The sequence below is a fragment of the Panthera onca genome, chromosome F2, assembly GCF_046562875.1.
Source record: "Panthera onca isolate mPanOnc1 chromosome F2, mPanOnc1 haplotype 2, whole genome shotgun sequence".
NCBI classification, from domain to species: Eukaryota; Metazoa; Chordata; class Mammalia; order Carnivora; family Felidae; genus Panthera; species Panthera onca.
This window is the reverse complement of record NC_138356.1, coordinates 57,254,349-57,266,443: the sequence shown is the minus strand read 5'-3', so window position 1 is coordinate 57,266,443 and position 12,095 is coordinate 57,254,349. Positions and strand designations below refer to the sequence as shown.

The window sequence follows — 12,095 nt, the reverse complement described above, 5'->3', positions numbered from 1 at the left end:
CAAGCCTGTAAAAATTAGATGTCTAATAAACCTTGATTTACCTACAAAGAAAACCAGATAAACACAATGTCATGTCTTCTGAGTTTCTTTGATCATGGGGAAGCAAATGAACTAAGACAGAATTTTAAAGTTGGGGTAAATATCCTGCCTATCTAATCTACATTAGAGGTTTCCTCATTCTAAGTGATTTAATCAGACTAGTTAAGTGACTTTTAAAAATTTAAGTTATAGATTAAAAAAAATGCAGCCTAGGATACCTCCTAAATATTGCCCATTAGAGGTTGGTAGAGGAGTTGCTTTTCAAAATGGATTAAATGATGAGCATAGCAATGATCTGCATTAAAAGATGTGCCCAACATGCTCTGTTGTTGGGTTACAATTGATTTAATTGGCTAACCTAACGTCTTTCCATAGAGGTAAGCTGCTACCTGAATGACTTCAAATATAGTTAATGGGGTCTAAGAGCAGGACTCTCTCTGGATGGCTCAGCTTTCTGATTCCAGTTCTGTTTTGATACATCATAGAACAGAATCAATATATTAGTTAGATTAATAAACTGTATTCTAGAGTAAAATATATGGAAAATAAGAGGTCAGAAGTAGTTTCGGACATAATAGATTATTTGCATCGGCTGATTTGAAGGGTTATTTTGGGTGGTATTTTCTAGCTTATCAGGCTTCCCTTTTCTTCCTTTTCCCAGCTTGCAATAATACATATATAACATTTTAAAATGGATTTTAATAAAAGAATTAAAAAATTATTTTTAAGATCTATTATGCTTAAGAAAGAAAAAAGAAAGTTCACTGGAGGTGGTGTTTCTCGTAAGAAACAGCTTTGTGTTTATAGCCTACTCTAATAGGCTGAGAACAAAAAGTGCTTTTGATGTCCACATGCAGATCTCCAGAGTAAGGGAAAGAAGCGTGGAGCTGAGATGCAGAGAATTCTGTATCTCTGTTGGAAACTAAGAAAAAGAAGATAGAGGGCTTGCTAATCATTCCAGAAGGCATAATCAGTCCAAACTTTGGGGGTTAATTGTAGTCCTAGAAATAAAAAGATGGTCCAGTCCTTAAGTTGAGGTATCTAGGTCAGTATTAAAAGGTTTTTTGATTTGTTGTTTGAAGGGAACATAACTGTGATTCCCATGCAAATATAAAATAACCATGTATCAAATTTTTTTCTTGCATCAAAAATTTTATTTAACTCAAGAATTAATGGACATTTTGGTAAAATACTACAGTGGTTCAACAGAGAATTCAATAACCAAATATAGATCAATAGATAGCTAGATGATAGATAGATAGGTAGATAGGATGCTAAAATTAATTTATGGATAGATACAGAACATGTCTGTCAATTGGACAATAGTCCATTACATACACCACAGGCCCCCAAAACACCAGTAACCCAGAAAGATATGCTAAAAACATCTCACTTACCAGAAACCAACATTCAGTTATCTTTGGATCCATCTTAAACTCTTTCACAATTTTTTTTTTCCTACAAAGTCTCAACCATGCCAAGGGTGCACTTGGCCATTCAGAACATTTCAGAAGCAGAAGACCTGATGTCTTGAATGTAAGAAAACTTAATAAAGGCATTTGCAGACAGAATTGAAAAGCAAACACAAAGTTTACCATTCAATTCTTGAGATTTCTGACTAACATTTGGTTCAGGCTTGTAACATAATTTGCTGAGGCAATACTCAACCTGCTGATGTGTAGGAACTGAAATCACCATGCAAATGTTCTTGATATTTCATACTACAAAAAATGTATTCAAAATGTACTTAAAAATTTTATTTTTCATGTAATAGTTTAGTATGCTCTCAAGTAACTTTTCTCCTAATGAAAGCTATTTTTACTTTAAGATTTCCATTGGCTATGTTAATACAGAGTTAGATAGCAATTAAAGAGTAGTAGCTGGGGTGCCTGGGTGGCTCAGTCAGTTAAGCATATGACTCTTGATTTCGCCTCAGGTTATGGGCCTTATGTTGGGATTCTCTCTGTCTCTCTCTCTCTCTCTCTCTCTCTCTCTCTCTGCCCCTCCCCTGCTTGCATGTGCTCTTTCTCTCACTCTCAAAATAAGTAAACTTTTAAAAATGAGTAGTAGCTTATTAGTACTAAGTAAGTACTTCATAAGGCAAGATTCAAAGCTCCACTCCTTCACCCCCTATGCTTCTTAATTCTCTTCACTGTCACCTCAGAATTAGCACAACAAATTACAGGCACAAGTTACTAAGAACACTCCAAGGGCATGCCATACAATGTTTGTTACTTAAAATGATGCAAATACACTGTGTTAATGGCTATATTGTTAAAAGTTACACTTTTCACTCTCTCTCCCTCTCTCTCTCTCTGCCCATCCCCTGCTCTTGCTCTTTCTCTCTCAAAATAAATAAACATTAAAAAAAGTCACACTTTTCAACATTCCCATTTACAAGCGACACAAAAGTCTGCTCGACCTGTGGAGAAATAACAATTGTGAACAAGAGGAAAGAAATATTTTTTCCGCTTTTTCCTTAGAAAAAGCTCTTAGATGACTCTTTTTTTGTGTGTGGGATTTTTTTTTATTTGTTTTTGTTTTGAACAGGGGTGGGTGTTATTTTGTTTTGTTTTTTAGATGTTTGTAATGTGGTGATCTGCTTGGGAACTGGGCATGTTTCTGAATGAAACATTTGAAATATTTAAGCAGAAAGATTTAGGGGATGTTGAATTCTAATGTTTCATCTAAGGTCTTTCCAAAAAGATATAAAGAAAGAATAGTTTATCTACCAAGAGCCTTGTTGCACATGCTCTTAGCAAAGCTCCTATAATTAGGCTAACATGATTTTGGGGGGAAAGGGGGACACTTGGCAATGGCAATACCTGCATTGTCACTGAAGCTTTCAAAGACACATCTGAAAACACATCAAACACCAATCTAAACAAATACAAAAACAGAAAACAAAAACCTTCTTAATATTTTTTGGAATGTTTTTTAAATAGTTTGGGATTTGGTAGACCAATATATGGATCTTCTAAAAAGGTCTGGACTGAAATTTCATGTGACTTGTAAACTCTTAAAACAATTGACTACATGTATCTGATTTGATAGAAACGTAAATTTGTTTTCATGGCTTGAAGCAATGTTTTCAGGAGGATTGTTTATGAAATACAGCACGTCAATATTCGGGAAGTGTTCAAAACAACAACTCCGTGTCTGTATTCCTTTTCCTTTACCCCACAAAGAACTGGACTGAGATCACCAGCTTATTTTAGCAGGACAAAAAAAAAAAAAAAGTATAGCTTTGTTTACAGTATTACGTGTATGTGTTCATAGGCAAACTCAGCATGTTTCAGATGAACTAGGCTGTCTTCATAAGACCACCAAAGGATGACCATAATCTTGATTTGAAGTGTAAATAATAATGAACTTTTAAAATATATGTATTCATGCAATATAGTTTAATTACACTAATGTGATTTTGAGTTGATAAAAATTACTCTGGTTTTACATTATTAAACTTTTAAGAAATCACTCTTTTAAACCCATAGGTTTTGTATTCAATAAAATGTTTTAAAGATAATTTTTATTATTTATCTCATTTTTTACAAGACATAAAACATAAGCTTATTTCTGCTCTGAAACAAGTTCTTTTTTTTTTTTAAGTTACAGTTTGGGTCGTTTCTATACTTAATGTTAGGGCATAATTAAAGGAAAAGTAAAAAATAAGGAGACATTTATAAATACTCATTAATAAGTATTTCAGATCTGTACTTACCATGAAAAAGCATTCATTTTTAAAAATTTTATACCTTAATTGTTGAGGAATCATAAGTAATATTTATTTTGGCAGAATATTAGCAATATATGCTTAGGAACCGTTTTAAGTTAGAATGTGAACTAAACACTGCGTACCTGAAGAGAATCTTGCTGATATTTTTCCAGTGAAAGTATTACTCATAATGGAATAGCATTTTCAAAGCAATCTATAAAACATCCCCTGAGTTAAAACATTATCTTATATAAAAGAGGAGAAAAAAATTAGAAAAAGGGAAGAGAGTCACAAAGTGAAAAGAGCCAAACTACCAATGGGAAAATTAAAAAAAAAAAAAAAAAGAGTTATTATAAAGTATTAATCACCAAACTTATGATTTCTGATCTCTAAAATAAATGCTGTATATACCCATTTAATTTTTTTTAAATATAGTATCTAAAAATTTTATTGCTTTTAGGTCATGGTCATTACCTTTATGACCTGAAATACATATGTCAGGCATATCAACCAATTGGCATCTACCCTCTTTTAAAGGTAGAAAAAAAAAGATGAGTATTATATTGTAATACTTTGTTCTCTCTCTCCTCCTCTTTCTATTTTTTTGTTTTGTTTTGTTTTTTATTTTTTGTTTTCGTTTATGGATGGTTGGTGATTTGTTTGCTTCTCCTGGTTCCTGTTGATCAGTGGTGTTTGGCCAGTTTGTATTTTTCCAGACATCACTCCACGATGTTGTTGAGGTGTATGATGGGCCAACTCAGCAATCTTCTCTGTTATCTTCCCTCTCAGGATCCCATTCAGGTATCCTTTAATAGAACTGCCATGCATCAGTTATTGATTAAAGACTGACTTTGATTGGTATTGTAGTGAAAGTTGAGATTTATGTCATCCATATTAGAAATAAACTGAAAATAGAATCACTCTTTATTGAAAAAAAAAAGTAGAAACACGATAATAACTCGAACGCTTGAGAAAAATATAACCAACTATTTTGGGGCATTGTAATCAAGTAAATATAATATTTAGTCACTTAGTCTATGGTGTTAAATGTATTATAAAATATTTAAGGATTCGTTTTAAATGAGACAATATGTATCAAAATGTAATTAAAGCCTTCTGTAAAAAGGTTGTGATTGAAGCTGAACCCAAAGAATATATTGTCAGAGATAGGATATATTGAAGTAATTTGATAGAACATAGATTGACATTTTCAAAAGACAGTGTAAATTAATATAATTTGTTAGGTTTACTGAATGAAATTATTTATGATATCTTAGTGTTTGTTTTGTTGAGTAGGAGAATCACTTCCACTGAGTTCAGGTAATCAGATCACAATTCGATTTACTTCAGTTGGACCAATAACAGCTAAGGGATTTCACTTTGTTTATCAAGGTAAGTGACCCTGTAGCCTAGAAACACAGTAAGGAATGATATCAGTTTCCTCATGTTATGTTCAGAGTTTATTGAATGATGAGCTCCTCATAACCATATAGGAGAGATCAAAGCTGTGTTTTGTTTTGTTTTGTTTTGTTTTAAGTTTTGCCCTGTTCCCTCCCTTCTCACTAGAGCATTGTTACTTTGACCAAGGTCAAAAGTGACCTATTGCTTACATCATCATTCTCAAGTATGATTTTCCTTCCTTCCAACGTATTGTTTTAAAGCATCTGTTTTTTTTTTCCTGACAACTCTTCAGTCTCCACATATTCTATTTTCCCCATAGTCCAGCATTCTAAATTAAAAATGTGGCAAATTTTGTGCTGATGTACTTAGACATGCAGGGAAATCATTATCCCATTCTAAAATTTTAGTTTCTCATTCTCTCAGGAGATTTCAAACTTTCTTCATGGCTATTAAATATTTTTGTGCAATTGAAAGTTTGTTTACATAGATTTTTCTTGCCTTTTATAGACAAGGCTTTATACTACCATTAAAATAAGAAAAGACCTATAATTTCAAATATTTTAATTATTTATGATCATGTAGTAGTTTGGACTTATTCCTAAGACATTTATAGACATTTGTGATTTGATATTTTTATTAACTGATTTTATCCCATTTATAATGTTGGCTATAATATTATACTGTTTCATTTTCAATAGTATTCCTTCATTAAACAGTATGAGATATTATGAATTGAAAAAGGCACTATTACAAGTCACGTAAGAGGAATCAATCTATTTGGAATGCATCATATCATTTTCGGGGCAGTTGTCAAACTCCTTAATCCCATCTGTATGTGTTTTAAAAAGAAAAAACATCCTGTTATCATTCTATTTTACTAAAACAAAAAAAAAGTCACAATCGAGAACGTACCTATAAAGTTTAAAAACAATTTCAAATCTGACATTGTATGATTATTAAAATTAAAATTTCTATTGTTGTTAATCTGTCTGACTTCTATTCTACTTAGCCTTGAACATAGTAATTGTCTTCATCAGTAACAAACATATTTTAAACAACTAAGTTTGTGAACCTGCTGTGTAGTAAAATGTTGTGTTTTCTTTTTTAAATTGATGAAACTACTGAAAAGTAAATTGTGACATCACCTCATGTAACCTGCCACATATTGTTTGAACTTGGTATCCCAGGTTAAAAAGAGAAACACATGATCTTTCAGTCATCATCCCATAAATTTAAATATCTAATTCAAACTACTTTGTTATATTAATGAGTTTGGTAAAACAAAAAATACGAAAAAAACCTACTTGATGTTGTTTAAAGAATCAAAAGTAAAATGGCTTTTAAATGAAGCATCTTGATGACAACAGCAGTATCCATTTTAACTTGTATTTTATTCTGTACGAATAAAAAAACTTTTAGAAATGTATTTAAGTTGTTAATTTGAGTGCTGATAAAAAGTGAACATTTCTTTGAGATTTGTTTAGTTATATTTTGAAGTCTGTACTTCTCTACCAAATATGAAATTAAAATAAACAATTATTTGTACACAGCTGTTCCTAGAACAAGTTCTACACAATGCAGTTCTGTGCCTGAACCAAGATTCGGAAGAAGGATCGGCAATGAATTTGCAGTTGGTTCATTGGTTCTTTTTGAATGTAATCCAGGATACATCCTCCATGGATCCATCGCAATTAGGTGTGATACAGTTCCCAATTCTCTGGCCCAGTGGAATGATTCCTTACCTACCTGTATTGGTAAGTGTGTAAATTTGATAGCTTTGTGATTATACATATTTTATATTTTATATCAAAACTAGTTATCTTGCATCTGTCAATAATTCTATGTTATCTAATAGTTATGCATTAATCCTTAAATACTTTGTTAGTTATGATGTACCTAGATATGCAAATGAATGTGGATATTGGATGCAGTTGAGATGTAATGTGATGAATGAAAAATATTTTGTTTTAAATTAGCTGAATAGTGTCCTCATTTATTGATTTAGATGGATGATTATATATGTGCATATTGCCAATAACAAAATTTAAATGCTAGTGATATGGGCTGTTGAAATAAATATCTCTCAAACATTATGCAGAGTGTCCTATGCCAATATGTAAAGAATTTACGTATCATTTAAAGATCTCAGAAGCTGATTTCTTTGGCCATATTCTACTTTGGCATCAAAAGAATTACAAAATATGCATTAGAAAATAAGTCTGTTTTTTATCTTTTATTTATTAGTTGTAAATATGTGTAAAAAATATAAGAGATTTTTTCAGTCTCTCACAAGTCTAAGTGGTAATACTTTGAATGAGTAGAATACATTAAGGTTAGCCAGATCTTAATGTTTCAAACTTTATTGTTTGTATTGTTATTGTATACTGTATCTAAAATAAATTGGTAAACAGAATATACACTTTCTAACTTAATGGGCTCTTAACCATGTTATACGAAACATATTAAAATATTCTCTAAGCCATAAAACAGTTAGAATTTTATGCTATTTTAGGATCATTACAATGACTTTTGGTTCTTATAGCATTCCATAGATATGAAAAAGTAAGTTACAAAGTTTATTTATTCTCTGTCCCAAGAGCATATCTGGAAATTATTTTCTTTGGTTACATAGTATTACATTAAATGAAGGATGGTAATACATAATCACAAGTTAAGAAATAGTTCTCATGAGTTGAATTCTTTCTTGTTAAAGTTTTATTGGCATTGGAAAAATGTCTATTCATGTCTTCTACCCATTTCTTCACTGGATCTAGAAAGTAAGAGGGACAGTTTTTTAAAAATAAGAGATAAGCACAATTTTGTTTTTATTTTAATAATCTCAGTTCCAATTGTTCACAGAATGTGACGAGAGTGTATATGCACACATATAACATGCATATAACACATATACACTTATAAATATGTAAAATATATTTTAATAACGTATCTTATGATACCTGAAAATGAAATTACATGTATCTAGTTTTATTTATTTTTTATTTTATTTTATTTTATTTTATTTTATTTTATTTTATTTTTTAGTTCAGGTTAGTTAACCCAGTGATTCATCTCTTACATGTGACACCCAGTGTTCATCCCAAAAAGTGCCCTCCTTAATGCCCGTCACCCATTTAACCCATTCCCCTTACCCACTTCCCCTCCAGCAACCTTCAGTTTGTTCTCTGTATTTACGAATCTCTTATGGTTTGCCTCCACCTTTGTTTTATGTTATTTTTCATTCCCTTCCCCTATGTTCATCTGTTATATGTCTCAAATTCCACATATAAGTGAAATCATATGATATCTGTCTTTCTCTGCCTGACTTATTTACCTTGACATTATACCCTCCAGTTCTATCCACGTTGTTGTAAATGGCAACATTTAATTCTTTTTCATTCCCGAATAGTATTCCATTGTGTATATATACCACATCTTCTTTATCCATTCATCAGTCGATGGGCATTTGGGCTTCTTCAATAATTTGACTATTGTTGATAGCACTGCCATAAAAGTTACGGTACTTGTGCCCTCGTCAAATCAGCATTTTTGTATCCTTTGGATGAATACTTCATAGTGCAATTGCTGGGTCACAGGGTGGTTCTATTTTTAATTTTTGGAGGAACCTCCATACTGTTTTCCAGAGTGGCTGTACCAGTTTGCATTCCCACCATGAATGCAAAAGTGTTCCTCTTTCCCAGCATCCTCACCAACATCTGTTCTTTTCTGAGTTGTTAGTGTTAGCCATTCAGACCCATGTGAGGTGGTAAGTCATTGTGGTTTTGATTTGTATTTCCCTGATGATGAGTGATATTGAGCATCTTGTCATGTGCCTGTTGGCCATCTGGATGTCTTCTTTGGAAAAATGTCTATTCATGTCTTCTACCCATTTCTTCATTGGATTATTTGTTTTTTAGGTGGTGAGTTTGGTAAGTTCTTTATAGATTTTGGATAGTAACCCTTTTATCAATATGTCATTTGGAAATATCTTCTCCCATTCCATCGGTTGCCTTTTAGTTTTGTTGACTGTTTCCTTTGCAGTGCAGAAGCTTTTTATCTTGATGAGGTCCCAATAGTTCATGTTTGCTTTTTATTTCCGTTGCCCCCAGAAACATGTCAAGTAAGAAATAGCTGCAGCTGAGATCAAAGAGCTTGCTGCCTGTTTTCTCCTATAGGATTTTGATGGTTTCCTGTCTCACATTTAGGTCTTTCATCCATTTTGAATTTATTTTTGTGTATGGTATAAGAAAGTGGTCCAGTTTCATACTTCTGCATGTTGCTGTCCAGTTTTCACAGTGCCATTTGCTGATATGATTACCAATTTCTTAATGCTTTTTATTTGCCAGGTTTCATACTGAGTAGTTTAAATACATATTCAATTTAATCCTCACAGCAAACCAATTGAAAAGTTACTTTCAGAATTTATGATTGAATAAACTGAGTCTTAGGTGAAAGTTATTTTTATTTATTTTTTTTATATTTATTTTGAGAGAGAGAGAGAAAGAGCACGGGACAGGGAGGGGGCAGAGAGAGTGGGAGAGAGAAAATACGAAGCAGGCTCTGTGCTGTGAGCACTGAGCCCGATCCTATGGAACTGTGAGATCATGACCTGAGCCAAAACCAAGAATCAATGCTTAACTGACTGAGCCACCCAGGCTCTCCCCCTAAAGTAGTTATTTTTAAACTGACAGAACATATAGTAAGTGGTGGAGTAGAGGCAGAAACTCAGTTTCTCTGACTCTAAACGTCAACCTAAATGACAGAAGACTGCTTCTCTATAGGTTTTGATTTATAAGCTAAGCTTTCCTAATGTGATATCTACATTTTATTTATAATGTGAGATTTCTTACCCTATTGAAATATGTTTTTGAAAATCAATGGTACAGGAAAACAACTCATTTGGAGTTAATATTCCTCCTCCTTTTATCTAGCATGGAGCTTGTGTTAATGGTACTAACAGATTTTCCCCTTTCTGTACTTTTATGCTCTCATAAAGACAAAACAGATAATGTTTCTCCTTTTGAGCCACAATATACGTCGACTTCATACTCTTATAAAATAGTAATAAATAAATTATCCTAAATTAAAGGACCATGAGCTGAGAGAAATGTTCCTCTATGTCTATACTAAAATTAGTCATGCAGTATGCATAAATCGGAAATTACATTGCTTTAAATCAGTTTAATAATTGAAGACAGACACATGATAATAATAAATCTCTTCAGCCTCACGATGGATTTTTAAATATTTCTCTATACATATAGAAAATCAGTCGTTATTTCTATCTCACTTTTCCCAGTATTTTTTTATATAATTGGTGTCACTTTTAGTTTATTTATGTATCAATAGAAAATATCAATACCATATAATAGAAGACAGCTAGGTAAGTAGCTGTCTTCTTTAGTTTCATATACATGATGAAAACTCCTTGAAGAGAATCATCTATTATAAAACTAGAGTGATATAATGACATCTGGAAACTCATAAACTAGCTCATTAATCTTTAAATATCATTCAAAAAAAATCCATCTCTTCCTCTAGTTTGAGTGTTGGGAAAACCTACATATGCAAAGTACTGAAGTGTAAATCTATAAATTACCTCTTAAAGATCCTATTTGTATATTTATCACACTAATGTCCTCATTAATGGGGAAAAGTCATAAAGAGTCATGTAAAACTGAATAAAATCCTGCATAGCTCCAAACTGTAGTTTAGCATAAGAGTTAATTAAGTCTTGGGTAAAGTCTTCTGCTGTGACCTCAGCACTGAGATGTGGTGAGTTACTATATGACCCTGGGAATTTTACAAACTTTCTGGTTCTCAACTGCCATATAGATGAAGCAGGAAACTAAGAGGATTTCCTCATAGGTTTATTGTGATTATTAAATGATTTGGCATAGTTCTTGGAACCTGGTAAGTACTGAATGACTAAGTTGTTTTTTGTTGTTGCTAAATCTTCCATTATAGAATCAAGAGAGAAGACTTTAATTCTGAAGATATTGGTTCTAGAATATAGAATTTACATTCAGTGATGACAAAAGGCTTAATATCTTTGCTTTTAATTTGTTGATATGTTGTTTCAATAGCCCTTTAAAGTTAATAAAATGTTAAAATTATCTTTCACAGAAGATGTTGGCATCTTTTTTTAAAAAGCTAAAAATATGGACCCTTATCATCCTTTCCAATTCTATTAACTTACAGTCCCTGAATACAACATATTTTTTTGCACTTAACATTTTTAAGAAAGACATTGGATGAAATATAATGGCAATTTTCTTGGGGTATAATAGTTATTATTTATTAAAATCTGTTTTTGGGGGAGATTGAAATTTCTTTCCACCAACTGGCACATTTAAGGACAAATGGTTGAAAAGAAAGAGACTTTAAACAATAGGCGTATGTTCATGATTTGGTTTGTTCTCATTGTTTGCAGGGGTATAAAATTAAAATAAAGTTAAAAGTTAAACAGCGATTACTACAATTCTAATTGTCCTTGAGCATACATATTTAACCAAGATTTGCATTCAGACTTTTCTTCTGATTTTGGAAAGTAAAAAAAAAAAAACTTCATTATCCGAAGAAATTTATGAAAGTGAGACAGGGTTAGAAGAATAAAACTATAAAAAGACATTAAAAAATGAGTAAAACAAGGGGTGCCTTGGTGACTCAGTTGGTTAAGCTTCCAACTTTGTCTCTAGTCATGATCTTGCAGTTCGTGAGTTTGAGCCCCACATTGGGCTCTCTGCTGTCAGCACAGAGCCTGCTTTGGATCCTCTGCCCCCCTCTCTCCCACTCTGCCTCTCCCCCGCTTGTGTGCTTTCTCTCTCAAAAATAAATAAACATTAAAAACAGGAGTAAAACAAGAAAAATGAAAGAAGATTTTAGGAATAAGAAAGGGAAATGAGAGAAAAATAATATAAAGTAGGATACAGAGAATAAGAAC

General features: G+C 32.2%; 1 protein-coding gene across 2 annotated transcripts in view; it reads left to right on the top strand.

Moving 5' to 3' along the window:
* The window catches only part of CSMD3 (CUB and Sushi multiple domains 3), a 1,245,616-nt gene that overhangs the window by 1,053,793 nt on the left and 179,728 nt on the right, over window positions 1-12,095 (top strand). Inside the window, exons 33-35 of one of the 2 annotated variants that reach the window (XM_078441977.2) lie at window positions 4,442-4,555; window positions 5,051-5,146; window positions 6,706-6,909. In XM_078441977.2, coding sequence (XP_078298103.1) covers window positions 4,442-4,555; window positions 5,051-5,146; window positions 6,706-6,909 — 414 coding nt within the window. The remainder of the gene's footprint in view (window positions 1-4,441; window positions 4,556-5,050; window positions 5,147-6,705; window positions 6,910-12,095) is intronic. The other variant, XM_078441978.2, reaches the window with a different exon arrangement.